The 24,671-nt window shown below is 40.8% G+C and overlaps 1 protein-coding gene across 2 annotated transcripts in view; it reads right to left on the reverse strand.

The window, feature by feature from the left end:
• sfl (N-deacetylase and N-sulfotransferase sfl) overlaps positions 1 to 24,671 on the reverse strand; it is a 57,565-nt gene that overhangs the window by 15,561 nt on the left and 17,333 nt on the right. For both annotated transcript variants that reach the window (XM_084589742.1, XM_084589741.1), the window contains exons 6-15: positions 21,166 to 21,369; positions 19,162 to 19,288; positions 18,945 to 19,060; positions 18,607 to 18,792; positions 16,769 to 16,897; positions 10,219 to 10,401; positions 9,669 to 9,765; positions 5,273 to 5,396; positions 1,354 to 1,528; positions 635 to 805 (exon numbers count right to left, since the gene is read on the reverse strand). In XM_084589742.1, the coding sequence (XP_084445868.1) occupies positions 635 to 805; positions 1,354 to 1,528; positions 5,273 to 5,396; positions 9,669 to 9,765; positions 10,219 to 10,401; positions 16,769 to 16,897; positions 18,607 to 18,792; positions 18,945 to 19,060; positions 19,162 to 19,288; positions 21,166 to 21,369 (1,512 nt within the window). The remainder of the gene's footprint in view (positions 1 to 634; positions 806 to 1,353; positions 1,529 to 5,272; positions 5,397 to 9,668; positions 9,766 to 10,218; positions 10,402 to 16,768; positions 16,898 to 18,606; positions 18,793 to 18,944; positions 19,061 to 19,161; positions 19,289 to 21,165; positions 21,370 to 24,671) is intronic.

The following is a 24,671-nucleotide window of genomic DNA, read 5'->3' on the forward strand; positions in this document are numbered from 1 at the left end:
TTAAAAATGTGGCAAAACGATATGGCACAGAGGTTTTTTCTGCACCTCAAAAACTTGAAAGTGTTTGTGCTATTTTGGAAAGAAAAGCTGAGCATCATAACGAACATGAACCAACATGTGGGGTTAAGCATGAAACTAAGTATGTGCCGTGTGCTGAAGGTGTAGTCTATAAAATCCCACTATAATGTGGACAAGTGTACACTGGGCAGACGGGGCGGTGCATTAATACTTGTTTGAAAGAGCATGCAAATAACTTAGACACTAACAAATCTACTAATCTCGTTGACCACGTCCGTGACTGCGAATCTTGTTATCCTTCACTGCATTATTCTGATATCCTTTATAAACACCCGGCCCGCTTAACACGCGAGATAATGGAGGCCTACCACATGAGGAAAAAAACTAGGTTGTGTGTTAGTAAGCCATCAATTTATCTACATGAAAATGAGATTGCGTGCCTGCATCCCACGTAGCAACACGTGTTTGTCCTTTTTTCCATATATTGTGTTCCCTCTTTATTAAACTTTCAGTTTGAGTCAGCACTCGTCTTGTGTTCCTTTGCTGTGGTGTTCGTCTGTCACGCTGTTTTTCCATCCAATTACTGCTGTTATAAGCCAACAAGTATATACTATACCTGCTGTGGTGGGTAGAAACTGAGCCAACGTTCCAGGTGCTGTGCGTACAGTCCAGGGTTTAGACACCGGTTACGTAGCTCACGCAGCTGCTTGGGTGAATGGTCATTGGCTGTGATCACATCATAGAAGCTATAATTGAGGGCGATCGCATCCCCATGGGACCTCTGGTGCTGAGAGGAAGGAGTTAAGTACAAAAAGTGTCACTTTATTGCAAAATACTGATTAAACAAGATCATAAAGTGAACTTTTTGGCTTAGCCTTAACTGTAATCAGTGCTAGTCCAGACAACCTTAAGCAGTGCCATCAAAGTAAAAGCGATCACAAAATCTCACCACACTAAAGCGCGACATCAAACCAGAGGTGAGTGTTTATCTATCATGCAGTAGTTGAGAAAAATCCACTAATTTGGTTCCTCAAGAAATCTGACAGCTGCAACTATCAAACAAAACTTTAAAATGGACTTAGCTGGGCCTTTCCTGAAGTTGGCCCTAGCTAAGGTGGTGTCCCAAAACGTCAAATCAAAACGAAAACACAAATTTTAACACATCAAACTGTTGACTAATTCCTGTCTGACATGCAGCAGCTTACAAAATTTCAAATTCTGACTACTAACTTTGTTACCCAAGCTTCACAATTCCTGCAAACTACAAGTGTTCCCGCAAAAGGTTTAATGTATGTGAGTCATAACACTGACATGAAGCAAGAGATCTCCACTCACCTGATACCAGGAGTATGCTCTTTTTGTGGGGCTGATAAGAATGGTCACCAGCTTGGCACGAGGCAGGAGGGCGTGAGCCCGCTGAGGTACCAATTCACCATCAAAGTAATTGGCGCTCTTCTCAAACAAAAAGGGTGCACTTCCATTTTTTGGTGCAGGGAAAAAGCTTTGGTACCTGAGAGAAAGAAAAAAAAAGAGGGATCCACTTCAAACTTATTACTAAATAAAGATATATTTTCCTCTTCACTGTGCATAGTAAGTCTTTCGGCTAAACAGGACCCAAGACCTGAGAGTGAAGATCAGAACAGCAATGTAGCTTATCCCTCCTGTCACGTATACAAGGTGTCCCAGCCATGACAGCCCAAGATTAAAAAACAACAACAAAAAAACTAAGCATTCTTTAGGAATGAACTCATATGAATGCTGTCATGATTTCTTTTAAGGTGCCCTAGAGTATTATTTTGTTCTACCATAGTCCTTCAATACAGCTTTATGGTCATGAAACTTCTCCGTCCTCTATGGAAGAGCTTAATGCACAACCCAAAGGAGCCGAACAGCGGCGCTGACATCAATCGAGGGGCATGTTTTTGCAAGCGGCAGAGTGGGAGGCCATCTACCTGCTTGAAAAGCAATGCAATGTGGGGTGCGGTTGTAGCCTTTTCTTTTTGCGGCAAGTTAATTGGCGTGAAGCCGAAGAATGCGAATGCACTGCTTTCATAAAGGCATTGCCATTTCATAAAGCCATTTTCATAAAGTCATTAATGTGAGCTTGGATATAGTAAAGTGAAACTAAAGTCCAAATGCATCTTCAATAGACGACAGGACATTTTCCCCCTTTATAGTAAAGACATTTTTGGTAAAAATCGGTTATAGTAAAAGGCGCCTAGCCATGGCGACAACTTCCCATGAAATGGCATCACCGCATGCACACTGCCTAGAATCGCGAGGCAAATATTTTTATGAAAATAATAATAATAATAAATAAATAAATAAAATAACACTGTTTTTATAAATATGCCTTTACTACCAGGATTAACAGCCCGATGTCCCAATTACTGAATGGCCTCAAAAAAACTGATAAGAACCATTTGCATTATGATAAATTTACCGTATTTACTCGGGTAACGAACCCGCTGGCATAATGATACCACCCACCTCAGACTTTAAAAAAAGGAAAGAGTCAGTATATAGTGCGTCCTTCTGTTTCATGCCTTCATGGTCCACAATGCATTTCTTAGCAGTGCACCAAGATGCCATGCAGCGATAACATCATGATGTGTTTACTTTTTGAGGTTAGCTCTAGCAAGGGGGGAAGGAAACTTGGCAGAGTGCCAGCACTTGTCTTGTTCTGCAAGCCTCGTTTTCAGTACATTTTCTTTATCATGCCATGGGCGATTGGGGCGGGTGCCGTCTACTGCCACTCAATTATTGAAACGTGCAGTGGCAGCAAACGCCTATTGAAGCGAACGATTCTAAAGTCGGCATCATAATCGCGGCTGACTGCGTAAGTTCCTTGGCAACAGAAAAAAAGTTTATCCCGTGTAATCCGTAGCACGCGCCCATCCGACATCATAGCTTTTCATGGGCATTGGCTGGGACCGCGCTGACAGTGCTTATCCGTATTTCCGAATTAACAGGGTTCCAATTAGAGAGCATTTAGTTGCAAGCTTCAGAGGTTGTGTAGAAGAGAGAGCAGGCAGCCGCGGCAGCCAACCTCTACCCGCCGGTGCCGCCAGCCGCCATGCCGGTCATGGCACCAATTAGGCTTTACCCATTCTGCCATGGTTTCATATGCTTTCATCTGTCCCTGTTTTGGACGTGCGCAGCCTCTAACTATAGCGGTCTTTCGCGGAGGTGTTTTTTTTTGGGCCACGTGCTGTGTGCCAAGCCACTCAGATGCAGCGGCACATAGTTTGAATTATCCGTAGGGGAACCGACTCGTGTTCGAATTAATGGGCTTTTTTGTACACAGATCTCTACAGAGCTTGGTCGGACCAAGTAGTGCAGATCGATTTATCCCAAATTTTGACTGAACTAGGTTTGAATTAACGAGTTTTCACTGTACTGACTTTTAAAAGACAGAAACGGTGAAAGGTGACACCATGTTCAGGCAAGGCTTTGGTTTTCACATGATCACATGAAATCAAATTCGGCTGTACTCGTGCCATGCTGCCCTCATACTTAAGAGGTACTTCCATAAGATGTAAACAAAAAATCTTAACTGGAAAAATGGCACGAAGAGACGATAAGACAGAAATGGAAGGTAGTCTAGAGTTTTTTTTCACTAAGCAACAAGATCTGTTCAGTAAGTAGGCATTTAATTATCAGACAGCACCTTCAGGACCATGTCATCACCAACGAATGATACAGTAAAGACCCTGATATAGTAAATTATTTTACTGGTCCCAGTGACTTTACTATAAAGAGGATCTACTGTACATTGTTCATTCTATATGAGGCTCTTACTTTTTTATTTCGCATATGTACACTGCCGATGACAGCGGCGGCTAAGTTGCAGAAAATAATTTCCATTGCTATGGTAAACGCCGCAGTACAGGGCTGTTATGTGCACCCAGGTGTGCCGAAATAAGAACAGTGTTGAAAATTTAACAACATCGTGTCATAGCATTTTCAATTTACGTATAGTGAAACCAAGCCAGCAAAATGGTAAAACTATGCTTTGCAAAATTCTCAACAACCAACTCAAAAGAAGATTCGAAATTGCAGCGCAGCAGTAACAGGGACGAGACGAGAAGAACGCAAACACAAACGCAGTGCTCGTGTTAAGGTGCAGCACTTGTATTTGCGTTTTTCTTGTCTCGTTCCTGTTACTGCACTGCAATTTCCAGTATGCAAAACCTACTAGCCAGTTACTATGTTTCAAGCAAATTTATTAATAGAAGAGCAAGTAAAAATGCTCTCGATTGCGCAAGTATCCTGTGCTTCCTAAAGGTCAGTGCCTCAATGCCGCGCACAGCAGCAACCAGTGTGACATTTCTTCGAGTTCGTGGGATACAGTCTTGGGCACTTAGTTACGAACCATTCCATAAGATCCCAAGCCAGCTAATATAGACAAATTATTCATTTATGTAGGTGGAACTAAAAATACTCAAGGGTACTTTAGAAAAATCCTAACAACATCCACTTGATTGGTTTGGTTTGGTTTACCAGGTTTAATGTCCCAAAGTGACTCAGGCTATGAGATGCCATAGTGGAGGGCTCCGGATTCGACCACCTGTGATTCTTTAATGTGCACTGACATCACATAGCAAACAGGCGCCTTTCTTTTCACCTCCTTCAAAAAGCATCCACGGCAGCCGAAATTTGATTTTGCATCCCTAGGCATAGAAGTTCAGCATCCTAACCGCTACACCACCATGGCAGGCAACGTTCACTTGAATTCAGCTCGGAGGAACACTTAGGTTTTGTTTTTTTTATATCTTAATTCATTTTAATGGGAACACATTGTATAAGGAGCTCAATGGTGGATCAGGCAACTCATTAGCAAGGGGGCATGCCAGACATCAAGACAATTAAAATAAAAGCGCCTGTCTCATCCACTTCTTTTGTCCTTGTCTTTCCAAACGCTTTCAAATTTATTATACAATAACTCTACTTTCCCATTACAAGGAGAGCCAGGAGGTTCAGAAAGAACAGTTGCATGATTAAGAAAGTTGCTTATGGCAATGCAAATGTGGTCACATTTTGATTTGGCCTTGCTTTATTATGTTAGCAGTAACTGCTTCCCAGAATAAAAGACAACATGCAATAAGAAGTGGCTCTTAGCCCAATTTTTTCAATTAAGTCAGGGGTTTCACCAGAATATATGCTGCACACTATCAAACGGAAAGGCATAGCGTTTGCTTCGACCTATCAATTAAAGGGAGTGGTATGTTGACAATGTTCATGCATCACTTACCAGTCAAGGCCCTTGTAATAATTCTTCCCATTGAAAAACTGTACTTCTTCAAAGGTGTCTGGGCTGGGGTGATTACTTGCTATTGTTGGATGCAGAGTCAAAAATGTATAAAGTGCTGTTGTGCCTGAAAAAATTCCACCACCAATCATTCCAATATATTGGCAGGCATACAGACACAATAAAGCTTTCACGTTTCTGCATATTACAGATAAATTTTTGATGCTCCAAAAACAACCCTGAAACCAAGTACTCAGAGACAAAATTTTAATCATAAGATACATATAAAATTAAAAAGCTACCATTTTATGGAATTAAGGGCTATGCTCCGCAACACCCAATACTAAAGAAGAAACGATAGCTGTGTCATAGCATGGATATAAGGCCAGTTGGGGTGATCATGGTATGCCAGTAAACACCATTATTCTGCAGCCTTTCATAAGTGCTTTCTAAGTCACAGTGCTCACAGCAGCTATGAAGTTGCCAAAATATTCCCAGTAAGAGCAAATTTAGGAGGACGTCTAATATTCGCCTTAGGAGTAGACACAAAAGTGTGCATTCGTTGGGTATGAAGGACTATGGCAGCATGACTCAGCACATTTAGTACACTGTACTAATTAATAATCACTTTCAAATTTTTAGTTACGATATACTAGACCACGACTCACCACTTCAATTTTTTAGCAATGACAGACTATGTGCAATGACTTTGCACTTTTTAGCTTTCTATTTTTATTGTTTAACCCTCTGAGTGTCGAGCCTCTACTGCTGATTTTAAACAAGCAAAATTACGAAAGTCCGGATAAATAGGTGAAAAATATACAGGGAGAGTATAACAGTAAGGGCATCAATGAAACTAACTAAATGGGAGAGCAATGACACCCAGTGAGTGTCGATAAGCTGAGAGCACCAAAAAAGATAAAATTCAGCCTTCACAAAGTTAAGATTAACAGAGATTAGCTTTCACATTTCCATTGCGATCATGCAAAGGAAATGAAACCACGAGGGCAAGCCTCTGCAAACCAAGCATGGCACTGAAGGTCACAATCAATTTTTTCTTTTTTTCTGCAAGATGGTAGCGTAAACAACTTTGCAACATTTCTTGTAAATTCTAGAAGGTCTTCATGGTCCTCCACTAGTGCCGCAACACAAACAGCAATCAAATTGTGCGCGCCTGTTGGGATTGCGCAAAGAAGCCGAAACCGTATGGGTGCACTGCTGCAAACAGCGCGCAACGCAACAATCAGTTTTCTTTTCCTCCACAAGATGGTACCATAGACAATTATTCAATACTTCTTGTATGTTCTAGAAGATGGCAGCACCTCCCAGTAAGTTATCCTCTTCAGAAAAGTGCGAAATTTCAAATGCACGCTAGCAGCACGCGTATGGCAACAACGTCGTGGAATGGAATTCGAACACTGTACCTGTACAGCAGAAATACTCAAACGATTAATTTTTCACTTCTATAATTTCTTAATTTTACTGTATGTTTATTTTTAATTATCTATCATTAATCAATGAATTATGGCTTTAGTATAACCACCAATCACCCATCACTCTTTCCCTCCATTACCTAGCACTTATTGGTGAACTACAGACCTCCATTTTTCCTGCTCCATTCCGAACACTTCCTGCAACTCCAGACAACCCCAGAGCCAAAACTGGGGCATGATGATGTCTTTTCAGCCTAACAAGCTGCACACGCTTCCCATAATAAGGTTTTTAAAGGTAACTGCAATGAAAAACTTCGCCCCATAAAAGGCATGTTTCTAGTAGTATGTCGGGACAGACTACTAAAAACAAAATATGGCACTTATAACTGACACAAATATTTCAAGCATCGCTCTCAAAAATGGTCCCTTTTCGAACCTAAGCAGAAAAAAAGGGCCAAAATAATGAAAATGACATAGAAAGGGGCACAATCGAAACGTCTGGCACTGAAGTTATGGTATTTTGGCTGCTGCTTGTAAAGCCTCAGCGAGTGGGCACAATATATTCGGGTACTCTGACGCACACGAACGCCAACCTAATGTATTTACATCATTGCTAACGAACACCAACCGCCAACAAGGACTTGAATTTGTTTAGCCTTATGTTATCTGCACTTCAGAAGCGCATGCGATGCACGTGCTCGTGCTTCGTGTGCGTTCGTGTCCTGGACAGCGACACAACGTGTTGGCATGGTGATCGTACCGAAATTTATAGGAACTTCACCACTGTAACAAACCTAGGACCCTCAAGCCACATTGTGAGCCTTCGGCATTTTATTACGTGCTACCCCAAGTCTGTTCACCCACAATGAGGCCAGCTTGAGGACAGTTCTCAAGCGCCCATTATTACATCATAATTAGCAAGTTGTTCAACTTCGCAATACCCCACTAGGTGCACGATCATCTGCCACACAGCATTTCAAATGCTTGTAACAACAAAATTACATTCATGGCAAGCATAAAACTTAGTTACGATAGTTCTGGGACTCACCAATCATATTAACAGGCCATTGCAGCCAAAGTAAAATAGCACTAGCCAAATTTTGCTTCAGTATTGTAGTGATATATCACAGTTACCTTTTTGCTTCCCATTTAGCATCCATCTGCTAATCAAGTTAAAGGATAGTTTGCTATATCAATTCGAACCAACAACATATGTACCACCAATTGTATGCCATTAACTGCAAATGTAGACCTCCATCGAGGAGTGAGATACATACTGCATCATCCTTTCCTCCCGAACAATTAAAGGAAATAATTTTAAAGAAGTCATGAAATGAAAACACGGTCTTAAAGGTGCTATCATGTCTACTCATAAGCCTAAGCTTGAATGCCCTTTAATTTTGACAGCGTTATGACAGAGCTTACAGGTACCAGTAGTAGAACTAGATCTCTTACGATATGCTGCGGCTTTTCCGAAAGCGCCGTTTACTGCAGCTTTGATGTGGGCTCGAAATCCAATGGCACTAATGCCACATGGCCTGAGACGCGAACAGCATTTTGCTTTCCAACACTGCCGTCGGCGACTCCGGCCATATATACTTGTGCCACAAAGCAGCATGTGAAGAACTGCCCAGTATGGTCTCCTTTCTGATGCCTGGTGGCAGGAGGTGGTGGTGAAAAACTTATATTGGAGGGCAGCGGCGCTCTGTGCATAGGTGCCTACGCGTACGCCTCTTGGGTCGCCGCACCCACTGTGAGCGCCGTGCTGCCAGTAAGCCTGCGGGCAGCATGCCACTGCAGAAATCACGCTGCCAGTGTGGGTGCACCGCATTCGCGCTTACGGTTTAAAGAAGCTTACTTGTTGGCATGTTTTATATATTGAATTATCGACATATTGAACGATTTCACGATTCCTTCCGAGTTCACTACATCCACAATTGACCGTAGGCATAGCCTGCGACGCATTGCAACTACCCACTGCCTATCATAAGATACTGAAAAATGCTCACTTTGCCACCAAAATATATTAATCACATACCCCTTATAAATTTAATTTTTTCTTTCTGGCCAAGGTTTGCAGACGATTTCATCTGCAATTTAACTAATTTTCGAACACTCATATTTGCTTTGCACTTAAATGCTTGCTATTAACACCACTTTACTAAAAAACCAATTTATTTGCTTTTTCTTTTGTGTAGTATATAAAATTCTAAATCTAATAGTTTAACAGGAAAAAAAAATCTATCAAACAAGTCATCTCTCCCACAGTAGGGAAACAATTGACTATATAGAACAAATGCCAAACGCACACCTATAGCAAACCAAAATGCAGGGAAAATGCACAAGTAACTATGAAAGGGACACATGTGATCCCATAACAAGGCATAATTAAAAGCCAGTGCCAAGTGACTTCTATGACAAACAGCAGTTGGATGCCACACACTGACAATATAGATACAACTACAGCAGAGTCGCCATGATATGGGCTGGTTGATAAGACTATTGTATTTGCAAAATTTATGCATAAAGATTCAAATGTTCTGAACACTGTCCCAACTGACTGTGGATGATACGAATGTAACAGTTATGGCCACAATGCCGAGCACAAAGAGCTGGCTGTCTACATTTTGCTGACAGTGCAACTGCCTGTTGCACGGTGTGCACCGCAAGCAGTGAGCGGCGGTGCTCTGCTTGCACAATTCCAGCACCCCATGCAAGCAGCAGCATGTAGTCATAAATCTGCCAGTCTAAAATAGATATGCGTAAATGCGTGTTCGACGCTTCAGCCACATTCCTTTACATACCGGCATGAATTTTGGAAGACATAAATGTCTTTTGAGAGTCCGTGAGGCTCGTATAATTGAGTTTCTGCTACGTTCTTCCATGCCAAAATGTTAAACAGATTACAGCTCCATTTGATGATGCTAAACCTTTTACTTAAGTTTACTACAAAACCTACTACCCACCTGTCTTCTGAGGACCAATGACTAGAAATTTTGGCAACTGCTCACAAGACTTGCTAGATGACCAGATAGATAGATGTCGTTTGTCTTCACAAGGGTTCTAAAAAAAAAATGAGTTAATGGTGAGCACAGTGATTCAAAAGGCATAACGCAGCAGCCGTAGCTGTGAAGCACAATAAAAATTTTAAGTAGATCATTACAAAAAAACAAAAAAAAAAAATAGAGACGTAGATTGTGACAGAAATTCATGCACTTTTCCATGATTCCATGATGGATATAAGCAGTGTAAACAAATCTAACCCAACTTTAAAATGTTCACAATAAAAAATAGGTGTTATTTAGATATTCAAATGTCACATGCTGTACTTGTATTTATTTCTCCCTGCATTTTCAAACTGATTTTGATAACAAAGGAGCCACATATTCCAGAAGCCAATAAAACTCAATACATCTGACAAAATGAATAAAGTAATCAAGTAAAGTGACTTCAAATTGAATCTATATGGATATAGACAGTAACTCTACCCAATATCCAGCTCTGTTACAGACTCACCATCCAGATAGGATCCGTTTCATCAGGATACATCTGAAAATACTTTTCAGCCAGTTGTAGGGGTGGAATTGTGCTCAACTTGAGGTTAGTCCAACATTTGATGAACTTCAAGACAGACTCAAACGTGTACAAAGAGAGGCGGTCATTTCCATAATTAGACAAGTGAGTCATAAAGATGTTGATCTGGAAAAAGGCAGAAAAAGAAAGAAGAGCACCGCCAGGTTTTTAAATCAACATATAACGCAGAAGGTTTCCTAAGGTAAGGCAATTATCAAGAAGCTAGCACAATGCACTGCAGCCCCAAACTGAGGCCCATGAAAGTAAATGCTGTGATACTATTCTTCACTTCCATCAGAAACAGGAATGGATGCTTTGCCGATCTGACTATTTCCTCATGACATTTCAAATTTGGCAGAAGGATTAAATTTGGTGGCAGGATTCATCGACAGCCCGAGTTCAGCTAGTTTTCTCATCCATTTATGCACGAGCATGCTATGTATACAGTTAAATCTGGCTTAATGAAGCTGAAAAAAGACCGCTATTTTTCGTTACATACGGATTTTCATTATGTACAGTTTTTACAGTTTTCATGTGAAGAATGGATAATGCAGACTGGAAACCAAAATAAGAAATAAAATGGAGAGGAAATCACCTTGAAAATGTTTAGCATAAACCCCCCATTAATTGAAGCTATAAAATTGGTCAAATGGTTTACGACTGCAGCAGCCGCCACTAACTCTGCCGCAGCTTGCAAGACACAGCCATGAGTGGGGCAGGGAGAGAGGCGTTGCCAGAGGAGTCTAGGCTGCCAAAGGCACCATGGAAGGTGGGAGAAAAACAGTCCACTCTCCCAATGTAGTCATACAAGAAGGCTAAAGGAGAGCATGCGTGGTCGCACTGCTGTTGGTCGCAGAGACAACTGCTTCTTCATGCGTGATGCTACTCTAGAGTCACTTGACAATTTTCAGAGTACCGCGATTCTTTTCCCCGTGCCGCTTGCACCACCGATTGATCAGCATGGGTTACGTGGTGCGTCGCGGCCCAATTTCGCCATCACGCTTCCAAACTGTCACAGCGCAGACGCCTTCCACTGCAGTGCGTGCGTGGAGATTGCTGTATTTTGCATCTGGGTTTTGTTGCTCGGACTTTTTTTTTCTTGTAAGAAGTACTTAGCGGCAGAATGCCAGCCTGCAGCACTTTCGGCTGCAGCAACCTGCATGACTCCGGAAATTAGTAAAATGTTTAGCGATGTGTAGTAATGACTATAATGACTACTCATGACTCATCACGACTGCTAATGACTAAAAAACGACCGACATGTTAAACGATGACTTGTAATGACCACAGCTGAATGGAAACGAGTAAAAATGCTTAGATATGAGTGGTAATGACTAGAATGACTAGGCATGACTCATCATGACTGCTAATGACTACAAAACGACCAATATGACAAACGATGGCTTGCAATGACCGCAACTGATTGGAAATGAGTAAAAATACTATGAGTGGTAATGGCTCATCATGACTACGAAACGATCAATATGCAAAACGACTTTAAATGACCGCAAGTAAAATAGAAATGAGTAAAAATGCTTAGCTATGAGTGGTAATGACTACAATGACTAGGCATGACTCATCATGACTTCAAAGCGACCAACACGTCAAGCGACTTGGATGACCGTAACTGACTGGAAACGAGTAACAATGCTTAGCGATGAATGATAATGATTATATTGATAACAATTTTGATAGCGTCAATAAAGATGTTTTACAAGAAAGAGAGAAAACTTTATTGTCCACTGGTGTGGGCCGCAAGCCCGGGCCAGGCACGGCCTCACTGCACTAGATGTGTGACAGCAAGCATGAGTGGGCTTGCGTCAAAGTGCATGCGAATGTGCGATGATACAGTTAGTTGGTATCTGCATCGCCATCGAGAATCATTCAACATGATCATTTATGGTGGTAATCAAGGAAAGCAAGAAGGTTCGAGCTATCACAATACTGCGAAAATCACAACAGAATAATAAGGTGTTGAATTAATCGGTAGAGCTCTCTGGCAAGACTGGAATTATCCACATGCAGACCACTACTCAGCCTTCCATACAAGCTTACTGTTCACAGTTCCCAAATTCTACTATTTCTAAAGCAGCTGTGGTGCTCTTCAAGGCAATGCATGGGCAAATGCTCATGCTACTTTCAAAATGTCTTCTGCGTTCGACTTGAATATAGCCGCGCCGTCTCGAGCAATTGGAAGCTTCATGGCCGCGCCCGTCATGGTTGCCAGCACGCGAGGGGACCTTCGCGGTACTCTGAAAATTATCGAGTGGCTCTATCCTGCTCATGGTCTGCCTGCCACTGTTGCTCCAGGAAATGGACTCATCACCACAAGTCACTAATGTTTAATACTTTCCCAATGTACCTGTCCAATGTGGGGAACCTACCATCCAATGTGGCACAGAAATATCGCGAGCAACCACTTGGCAAGGGGTGCACACTGCTCGCCCTATTTCTTTTTTTTTTAATGTGTTCCATTATTTCTCCGCGATTTTAAGCATAGCTATTGTACGGCCAAATTCTAAAAGTGAAAGCAGCCGAGTGTGGCATGCAGATGATGTGCCATTAGCTCTGGAGTATGGTGGGTGTGTTGTATCAACTGTGGTTGCTCGCTGCGATCGCATAATATGTTCCCCTCAAGTCAGTTCATGTTTTATCGTCATGAAATGTTTGCACAGTTTTACCAAATTTCCAGCAACTCGGCCTAGGCGAAGAGATAAAATTGAGAGTTTGTTACATCAAGGTCAATCAGCACAACATATTCGTTACATGGAGTTCTTAGATACATGCACTTTAATGGGGCGATGTCGAGGAATCGAGAAACTTCACAATATCAAGGAATTCACTACATGGAGATTTGTTACAATGAGGTTTAACTGTAGTTAAAGGAAAGAATTAGACATGCACCACAAACTTTGGCAAATACCAAGTGTGGGAAGAAAAACGAAGTGCACAAAAATTGCAGACAACTGAGCATCACCTATTTTGCTCCTGCACAGACAGATCGCTTCATGACAAGCACCCCCAATTTAGTTAAGTTCTGCTGCTGCTCACAGCAAATCCTAGTGCAACATGAAGCAAACAAATACTGAAGCTAAGCATGGTTCAGTAAAATTGTAATACATATTAGGTACCGTCTGTTGCAGAAGTTTGCAGCCCAACGCGCCAGGCGGACGAGCAGTATCGCTCCCGAGACGCGGCGCTGCCTGGTGACACAACTATAAAGAGTGAGGAGGCTTGTTCTCTTCCCCTCATCCCACAGCTGAGCAAAGATGTGCAATATCAACCGCGGGATGAGGGGAAGAGAACAAGCCTCCTCACTCTTTATAGCTACATCACCAGGCAGCGCCGGCGGGCGCAGCGCCGCCTCTCGGGAGCGATACTGCTCCTCCACCCGGCGCATTGGGCTGCAAACTTCTGCAACAGACGGTGCATGCTCATATCATACTCAAACCCTTATGAACTAGCTCTTTGGGCAATATAAAAGTATTCCAGCAGACACAGCACTCCTTGGAATGAAGGCTGATTAGTTTAGGCTGCATCTCCATTTTTTTCTTTCAATTTAGTTAAAATGCAATGACATCTGCTTAACATCTCATACGTGCATGCCCACTGATTTTGTTTACTGACTGCATTTTTCTAAAAACAGATTTATATTTGTTCATAGTTTTGCTTCTGCAGGTTTTAACATATTGTTTGCATGTCATTCACTCACTGCTATGTCTTGTAGATGGGGATGAGGCAATGCATCATAAACAGGTTGTGCACACCAGATGTCAGTAGTAGCACTTTTCTTGCATATGTGGGTGTTTTTGACATCCTGAATGCATTCACGTTTGTTAAAGTGACAGGACACTGTCTTCTAGTTCAATGTGAAGCTACCTGTCTCGAGTGGTGGATTCCACAGCGGTTTTGCCAGAAACGCTGTACAAAAATTTTAGAGAATTTTTCAATCAGTGCATGCATTGTTTTTATGTAGTCCGATGTCGGAAACCACGAGAGCAAACACAATAACTGTGCATCAGCAAAAGTTGTGTACCGAAAACTAATATAATTTCCCTTGGCAGACAGTAATTAGAGATTTTTTTAGTACACAGTAGCATAAAGTTTGTGCCATCTAGTCATAAACGGGGAAGCGAAAAGGGGAAAATCATAGGGGAAGCGAAAGAAGGCTGGTTTTTGCTGACGGGCACAGCGGAGAGAGTGCAAGATGTTATAAAACAATGCGAGCACTCAAAGAATAGAGAACACTGTGCACTTACGAAAACCAGTGATATTTTCCCGAAATGGGGTCATGTAGGCCACTACAGTGATGATTACAGCATTTTGCCACAAGAGGCAACATCAGTTGTTTTCATGAGACTGTCAGTGCCAAATTACAGTTAGAAATCCTCGTTTCTTGGACACTGTAGCGCTCAGTCTATACCATACGAGGCAAGATCTTTGCATTTCTACCATAATCGCATTACATATTTCATTCAGTGCTCTGTCCCTTGAAGGTCCATTCATAAGATAGGTTGCTGCAGAGCAAGAACTTGCTGATGTGTTATTTAATAGGATGTGGGGAAAAACATATCGTACAAACTTTTTTAAAAATATAACTGTTGAATCAGGCATGAAAGAATTTATTAGCAATATCATTTCACAAAAATCTTAATTAGTAGGGGTGTGCGAATATTAAAAATTTAGAATACAAATCAAATATGCTTTTTATTTGATTCATATTCATATTTTCTGAATAATAAAAAATTCCCAAATACGGCGAAAATTCTCAAATTTGTAGTTTCACAGCACTGCACGCTTGACCGCGATGCTTGACCGCGTTAACTGCAAAGTGAAGCATCCTCAAAATGCAATGGGGCCGTTTTGTAAAGCAGAGCCTTCCCTGTTGAAAAGAGGGCCTTCCTGACAGTGTACTCAAAGCGAGGCACTTCATGAAACCGGGAAAAAAAAAAAATGACGGTCTCACTTTGGTTTTTTTTTCTCATAAGCAGACAATTATCGTGCAGGTGTTCACAAGACAAAATTATGGTGGTGCAAACTGTTAGCAGCAGTTTTTTTTTTCAAGCCCATTTGACAGTTTGAGGTTTCAGCTAATTTGGACATTTTTTATGATCCTTTGAAGGCCGAATCAATGTGAGTTTCTGTATTCAGCGGCGATATGACAGCTCTACCGAGTTTCAAATAGGGATCTTTCCGCTGCAAAAAAAAAATGGTATGCGGAAGCCTGTAAAAAGTTCATACTCGATTTGTCAGTAGGGTATGCACTTCTGTGCAATTAATAATACTATTTTTCAATTTTCGTTTTTTTTTTTTTCACTAAGGGGAAAAACTGTTCCAGATGTGGGTCACTTACTGTCTGATTTACAGCAAAATTGAAAAAGATTTAACTGCTATAACACCGTTAATATTTATTACATCAAAAGTGTTCCCAACATTGTATATTGATTATGCTTTCTAGAACACAGCAAAGTGTCCATGTGAATTTTTTGTAGTGCAGTTATTTCTTCATTGTTTGCACCAATTAAGAACAGTTAATTTCATTTATCTTTCAAACTAATTGACCAATTCGAAGAATAGTTACATATTTGAAATCAGTGCAACAAACTGAATCAGAATACCAGATTTTGTGAAATTTGGTCAGAAATTGGAAAAATAGCTTTAAAAGCCATGTCCCCCCTTTACTAAATCAGATATTCGATATTCAAAGGCGATTTTTTCCCATATTTGTATTCAATTCGCATTCGAAAATTTCAATATTCAAGCACTCCTATCGATTGGCCTTTCCTCGCACAATGTCTGTACATCTCTTTTTCTAGTGCTCACTGGACCAATTCCGCATTTTCGATGTCCTTACTGCGGAATAAATTTTGCAACACATCCACTCTGGTGACTTTCTTTTCATTGTTTTTGGATGCTTCGCACCCTTGCACTAATGAATTGAGGGAAAGGCGCTGCAGTGGATAACCGTTGCAGCACTCTTGCTCAGATCATGGTATATGCATTTGGTCACTATATGTATTACATGGCCAGAATTAATTTATCAGAATTTTGAAGGCTACAGCCAGGAAACCTTATGAAACAGCAAAATAACAGTGTAGCACTATGACATTTTTATTTACTGTGATTTTGAGCATATGAACTGGGAACACATAACCAAAGTCTTACCCTATTTTCTTAACAGCTAAGTACACAGGTGCCCTAATCCAACCAAATGCTGACAGGCCACCAAGCATTATGTTCTTCCTCCACAAAAAAAGCTTTACACACAAGCCATTTAAAATACCTCAAAGAGTAAGTATAGTTCACACGCATCCATAAAGCAACCACAAATATATGAAAAGTTGTTCCCTTATGCTGATACCTTTTAACCACATAGCCAGGCAAAGTCGTAGCAAAAGACGGCCACGTCCTACATATTCACTAATAAGGCATTCTTTACATTCCCAGGAACAGAGAAATGTTACCAAAATATATAAGCAGTCCTGCAACATACCGGATTATAAACAAACAAGTAGAAGAGATCACCACCATGAATACTTCTGTCCAGTTTTTCTCGGCCCCCAGGATATCGCTCAAGAAAGATGGTATGAGTGTAGAGGCCACACGTTTGCCTAGGCAGTACCTGCAAGTTAATCGTGTGAGCTCATGTTACCATAGGGCAGATCAACAGTACAGACATTTAAAGAATGCAACAATAAAATGATTTTATGCCAAATATCAATCATGTCCCCAAAAAAGCACACTACTGCCCTATTCTGCTAATAACATAATGATATGCTGAAGTGAATAACTTAGGCCTACCCTAAGCCCCGATTACATCACAAATCCCAGCACTTATGTACTGTAGAACAAAACATTACACAGTAAACTCTCTTTAAGACGAACTTGAAAGGACCAGAAAATTTGAACGTCTGAAGATAACTACCCCTAAAGAGAATATACTAACACTAACCAAAAAATTTATTTTAGCTCAACGTTTCAAGACCAACTCGGTCCCTTCATCAGGGGTGAATGATATGCAAGCCAGCAGCAGCAGGCAGCGGCCCTCTCTTTCCCTTTCCCAACATGTTGCGAAGACCAGTGGTGTATGCAGAGGGTAGCGTTCCTAGATTCCTATTCACCGTCAGCACTGTAAGCCGGATGCACCATGGCCCACCGTAGCACCTCTTGAACCAGTTGGGTTGCATGGCCTGAATGCTCACCTTCTTGAAAGCGATTCTGTGATGGTGCGCTCATAGCACTCGGTAAGGAGGCTGCTTTCAGAGTTTATTAACCAAACGTCAAAGACCGCATTTCCAGAGAAAAAGAACCTGGCGACTTTTACAAAATCCTGTGCTCCGAGTGCCCGGCCTGATATATTGATGAAACAAGAAACCTCGAGCAAATCAGGCCACACAAGAATGACGTTTAGTTAATGAACTACGGCTACTCTGTGGCTACCAATTACAAAGGACCATTTACTATAAAAAAAAACAGTACCAAACTAGCATGATAGCATTGTGACAAAAAATCAATATTCTAGGGGTGTGCGAATATTCAAAATTTCGAATACGAATTGAATATGTTTGCTATTTGATTCATATTCGAATTTAAAAATTTATATTCAAAATTTTCGAATTCACCGCACTGCCCCTTTCACTGCAATTCTTGAAATTCTTGACCATGTTGACTGTGTAGTGAAGCACCCTCAAAATGCGAAAGGGTTCTTTTGTGAAGAGGGACCTTAATTTCCGAGAAGAAAGCCTTCCTGACACTGTGTGCAAAGTAAAGCACTTGACGTTACTGGGAAAAAAACATTCCCACTTAAGTTTCATTTTGCAAGTGTTCATGTTCATCAGATAAAATTACTGTGACACAGATAGTTTTCAGAAAATTTTTTCAGGCCCATTTGATAATTCGAGCTTTCGGTTAATTCAGACATTTTTTTATGGTCCATTGAAGGCCAAATTAATGAGTTTACTGCATTCAGCAGAAGTGTGACCGCTCCACCTGGTTTCAAGCAGGTGCTTCCAGTATAAAACACTGGTATGCGGAACCCTGCATAAAATTTACACTGGATATTTCAGCAAGGTATACACTTCTGTGCAGTTCTGGCTAAATTTTTTTTTTTTTTTTGCAAATACCACGTGAATTGTAAAATGAGGCATAGAGATTTCTATTTTTAATTGCCTTTTGTTTTTCACTGATTCAATATTCGAAGACATTTTTTTCCCATATTCGTACTTGATTCGTATTTGAAAATTTCAATTTTGCACACCCCAATGATATTCGTAAAGTAAACAATGTCACTTGTTAGCCAAACTAGCAAGGAGCAAGTTCCGGTTGACCCACCATGATGTTGCGGTGGACAAAACCTCGACGTAGCCTGGCTGGCCGAAGATGTGGGTACTCTTCAGTGCTCGTGACCCGTATGTTCCAGACTTTTTTCCAAGCATCATACAAAGGCTCATGAATGGGGTACACTCCCGAATGGTGGGGTGCCACTGAATATCCAGAGTCTGTCTGGATGCGGTGCTTCTGTCAGAAAAAAAAGAGAAGCTACCAGTTGCATCACATTGTGCTGCGCTGTGTGACCATAAAATAACGTCTGAAAAACACGTCTATGATTCCCAACAAAACTTTCACACAGCTTCTCGAAGGTGAGTGAGAGACGAGTGCCCAGAACTTACCTTGGCAAATTCTTTGTTGAGCCTCATTTCAGTCTCAAGCAGCGTTACATTGTCATACAGATGGGGCTGGCTGTGGCTCCACATATGACAAAACCACCAGAACTCGTGGGCATGAGCTGGAGCAGAAACATGAGAACCCATACTTAAGATCACCGCTCTTCCGTAGCGCAGACACGCCAGCAGCACTGAGTGGCAGAAAAATGACCCCAGGACTCACACAGCAGCATGTCATCTCCTTTGTTTTCCTCATGAGAGCCACGGTGGTAGAATTTACCCGAAAAGCCAAGATTGAAGCGGAAGCCATGAATCAATTTGCGGAACTGCTGTTGTGCTTCCAGCAGAGCCTGAAAGGTTTTGAGTGCTTTAATAACTTATATCTTCACACGGGTAAGGCAGTGCCTTCGAAATATGTACACGGAAACAACTAGTTCAAAAGGTACAACCTCTCTAATAACCAAGAGCATCACTGCTCCAATGCTCATTATATTCAGTATGGCACGAACAGGAACATAACAAAAAAATTAACAACTTTTCTTTTTAGGTCAGTACTTTTGAGGTGGCTCAGTAGTTAGAGCGTACGGCTAGTGAACTAGGTGACCAAGGTTTGATCCAGGCCATGGTGGCCATATTTCGATGAAGGGGAAACACAAGGCGCCATGTACTGTGCAATGCCAGTGCACATTAAAGTAACCCCAAGTGGATAAAATTATTCGGAGCCCTGTACTACGGTGTTCCCAACAACCAGAGTCATTTCGGGCCCCTAAGCCCCCAAAACCATAAGCATTATTCAAAATATCAAAGTAATCACATCACCATAAAAAGATTACTGAAAATTTAGCGCAGTTAGGCCAAATACGAATCAGGTGTGTTAAGCATGTCGGGTTTAATTTGCGGTTTGGTTCGAGACTTTAGTTTTTAAGGTCAAGCAGGCTTCATACAAAGATTGGCAAAACCAGTGATTGGGGCTTTAGTGGTAGTAAACTATCAACACTGGGGCCACCTAATGCACGTTAAGAGAGGAATGTGACAGCAGTGTGTCCTGGATCCACTGCTATGGATGGAAGTAGATGAAGACTATAACATTGATGCAGCAAGCAAAAGACTGGCAGTTAAACATGTGGGGTATTTGGCTGCGATGACGGCGTAGTTGTCCAATGCCAGTAGCTAGTGAAGTTTATCTGTCTGCTCTGCCACAGAATCAAAACCCACTTGTGGCCACACTTGTGTGTGTGTTTGATGTGATACGGCTAGTTTATGAGCTAAGAGGGAAAACATGGATGCTGATTTCATCGCCTGTATACCTGGTTCTACACAAGTTAGATCAGAAGTTTTTGTGGTATGATGATAGGTGACTCAATACCAGTTTCATTCGCTTTTCTCACCCTCGGTAAGTCCCCTTTCCGTGTCCCTTTAAGGTAAGCAGTGGCCAGCTCCAAAGGACTTTCAGCTGCAGTTTTATGCGATACAGGCTATGACTAGCAGCACCGTACGAGTGACATGCAACTGTCTACCATCTGCCATTGTTTGTGTGCCAGTTGGCTGCTAGTCACTCTAGAAAATGTGCCACTAGCCTGGATGGATCCTATCCTTGCTTTTATGGAACAGAAAAATGTTGAATTTATTTTCTGCGTGAATAACAAGAAACAGCACCTAGTTAACCAGCACTGTGGTACAGCTGCATCCTCCATAACAGGAGTTGAAGGCAGAGCCTAAGAGGAATGATATGTCACTGGCATGGTCATGTTTCTGCGCTACAGAACATCTTTCATAAACCGGAGCTACCATATTTCCTTGGTGTCACTAAAGCATCGGCCAAATGTGACAAAAGCCCCAGTGCCTCATCAACACCAGAATGGAAAACTTAAAGCATGGTTTCCATATGAGTGCTCATAGAACAAAAATGGGTGTACATTTATTATGCAAGGGGAAAAAATCTAAAATTCTGAAAGGCAAAACTGCAAGTGCAATCATTATGAAACAGTGTCAATAATGCAGGTAAATATGCATTATTGTTGCAATTTATAAAGTGGACAAGTATATTATGAGTTGCAATAGGTACATGACATTAACGTTCTTATAAACTTCTGTTTTTAGTGAAATCACCTTGCTCATCTAGACTGTCTTTGCACTGGTTTTCACAGTCCTTTTAAAAGGCATTCTAATATGCTTAAATACATCAGCAATTCACAAAGAAACCAAATAACGAGAAAGAAGTAACAACCTGCACATCATGGGTCATCATGCGGCTGCCACGCTCCGCCACAAAAATGTCATCAATGTCTATGAGCAGATAACGTTGCAGGGGCAAGCTTAGTTTTCCATGTGACAGAAAAGAAATGGAGTCCAAGAAAAGCAATTTGTGCAACCAGAAGCCGAAACCATTTCCAAAAATAACCCTTTGGATGCCGTCAAATTTTCCGATGTCCTGCAAAAGCAAGAATAAAGGGTATAAATACTTTACACAGTGAATTTCAAGGACAAGTGCCACAAAATGTAACTGGAAAGTAAGAACTAGTAGGGGCATGCAAACATCTGAGGTTTCACTGAACTAAACCATCAGTTAGGTAAATCTGTTTGCTTTCATGAAAAATTAGCTAGCCAAGAAACATACATTACAAAGCTAGCCAAGAAACATACATTACAAAGTTAACATTACACGATTTCCAGATTACAGAAACTGCAATGTTTCATCAATGGTAACCTGCACCATATGGCACCATTTATTTTCATTTTCCACAGCAAAAATTTAAGTACAATAGCCAGCAAGTAAGCTTCCTATGGAGCCTACAATAATTAGTCTGTCTAATGCATCATGCATATTAGCTATCACTGTAGGTGGTGAGCCTCCCAAACTGCTCTTGCCGTATAGCTAGTCAAGGCACAGCAGAGAAGGTGCCCTCAGAAAGAACCACTGTAGCCATTAGCTCATATATACTGAAACTTCAGTAATTTGGAAAAAAAAAATCCTTTTGTATAAAATGGTAATTTTGCATCAGAATTCAGAAGCATATTAATTTTCTGAACATTGACTTTTGAGGCCTCCAACAATGTAGGATACTAGACGGCCTCCAACAATGTAGGATACTAGACGGCCTCCAACAATGTAGGATACTAGACAAATGCACTACCTATTATATCTGGTAAAGCATCCACTTCAAAATCACATTTACATCACAAACATCGGTTTACATCACAAACATTGGTTTCCTTATTCCGATGTGTGAAAATTATGTTTTTTCTTGAAGAATCACAATGCAGTAGGGGTTAAATCTGAAAATGGCGTCAAGTGGCCGCTCTTTCTGAACATGCAGCACGCAAGACTCAATGCCCGCTAGGCAACTCTTGCTAAGGGAAAGTTTAGAGCCTGCACTAGTGGGTACAAGCATTTGAACAATAAACGTTTAGAGTTACTGTGGAAAAAAAAAAAAATTTTCGAAATGTAAGATGCTAGGCACATATGGATTAATACGGCCTATTTATTAAATCAAAATTGCATGAACCAGTCACTTGAAAGCAACTCTTAACAAACACCAAATAAAAGTGCAAAAGACTGAGCATCCAGGCCGTGGAATAAGTTGCATCCTTTATTAACATCCATTTTCATTACTCATTCTCATTTATTAGAATTTCAATCATAATGCACACACAAAGTTGTCTTTTCTCTTCTTTTTTAAACAATGGAGAGAACAAGTGGTTTACTGAAAATTCTAGTCACTGCGAAAAGATTGCTACACCAATGCTTATGCCCAATTAAAATGCAGAAGCCCTTTTTAACCAGTGTGCAAACCACGCTACACACAGTGTATTTATCAGAAGCCCTCCGTTATGAAGCCTCTTTCTCTCTTTCTTCCCTCTTTACCTGCCTCATATCCTCCATAATGACATAGTTCAAATGTACACCGAGAAGTGATATTTACTACGCCTTTCCTTTCCTCAAAACAAATTTTCATTTTTTTCCATTATGAAGCTGGCATGAACAGGAGGACCCCCATATATATGCATTTATTAACTGACATTTTGATGCGGGATCGAATCCCGGCTGTGGCGGCCACTTTTTGATGGAGGCGAAAAGCAAGACACCCGCGTGCTGTGCGATGTGAGTGCACGTTAAAAAACCCCAGGTGGTCGAATTTCCGGAGCCCTCCACTACGGCGTCTGTCATAGCCAGAGTTTCCTTGAGACGTTAAACTCCATAAACAAAGCCAAACATTTTGTAAAAACATTCTTTTCTTCCTTCAATTACACTAATAAAATGCTCCAGCAAATTACGCTACCAGAATACCATGCTATACTGCTACATGAATTGTAAGGCATGCCTCCATGTTTACGTAAAAAAAAAAAAAAAAAAAAAAAAAAAAAAAAAAAAAAAAAAAACAGAGAGCCTTGTTAAGGCGTACTCATTTAGTGGGTTGTTCCGCTTAGGACATATTAACATAAAATCCTTGAATGGGTCACTATTACTCCTCATACATTTGGTAGCGGAAAGAAAACCATCATTCTTTACGAACAATGCCCTATGGGGCAGAGTTAATCGAGCGCTGACATCCCTCCTCCAATAAGGAGGTATCCACTTAACAATGCAGTAGGACAGCATTGAGTAAACTTCTTTTTCCATGTGAGCATTAAAAAGTTGAGACACCAAAATTTTGGACGTGCATTTCTTCTGTGTAATAGTGCTCAAAGCAACATACTACATGAGGCATGACGTGGAATTCACCTACGCCTGTTAAAATACTTATAATTGAATTTTATCTCATGCAGTTTTGGTTTTGAACTGCTGTACAACAGCTGAGATGCCAGCGAGTTCCGGTCATGTGAGCCATAAAGAAAGCTGCCATATAATCATAACTTTTTTTTGTGATTCCAGTTCTTGAGCAGGCTTGTGCAAGCGTTGTTGCGATTTATAAGTAGAAAAGTAATGACCATGCAATTGTTTCTCTGCCCTTATGTGACCTCATTGCATCTGTGATGTTACAACCACCATTTGAAACTGAAACTGCACGATAAGAAAAAATTCTTTTAAAAATTATGTACTTTTTTTTTTTTTTTAGCAGTCCATGTGGATATGCGCGTCCTGTAATGTCCTGCACGTCACTCCAAAGACAGGACACGCAAGAAAAATTTGGTGTGCACTCCTGCAAGTCAAACTGCGATTTTATACAATTTTTTAGTGACAGCAATTGTTTTCCAAAGAAACATACTAACAGCCTGCAAAGAAGAGTTTTATTGCTATTACTACCGAATAATTTCTGCTTCCTTATTTAATGCCTGACAGCCTTAGAAGTGCAACAAATTATGTTTGCAATGAGTGAAAACAAAAGTCATTTGCAATAAATTTTATTCCTATTTGCTTTGTAACCAAAAATTTGATATCTGCATTTGTTTAATAAACTTCACCTTTTTTTGAGGCCGTGTTTCACAGAATATTTAATTTGTAATTTAAAAACTTGCCAGTATTCGAAAAATATTTCAATTCACACACAGTTTTTGATATTCAAATTAGCTTTGTACCATTACTTTTGCTATTCACACAGCTCTAACAAAAATACAAGAAAGCATTGTAAGCGAATGTAAAGAGAACTATTAAAAAGTGAAACATCAGACACATTTTTAATCCAGACTAACATTTTCCTCGAAGATTTTGGCTTGGCGACACAGGCAAAAACAACAAGAGCTAATCCATATGACATGACTGGCATTTTTTTGTGGTGTTAACACTTTCCTGTC

The sequence above is a fragment of the Amblyomma maculatum genome, chromosome 1 (assembly GCF_055883805.1).
Source record: "Amblyomma maculatum isolate TAMU_Amacu chromosome 1, ASM5588380v1, whole genome shotgun sequence".
In the NCBI taxonomy this organism is placed as follows: domain Eukaryota; kingdom Metazoa; phylum Arthropoda; class Arachnida; order Ixodida; family Ixodidae; genus Amblyomma; species Amblyomma maculatum.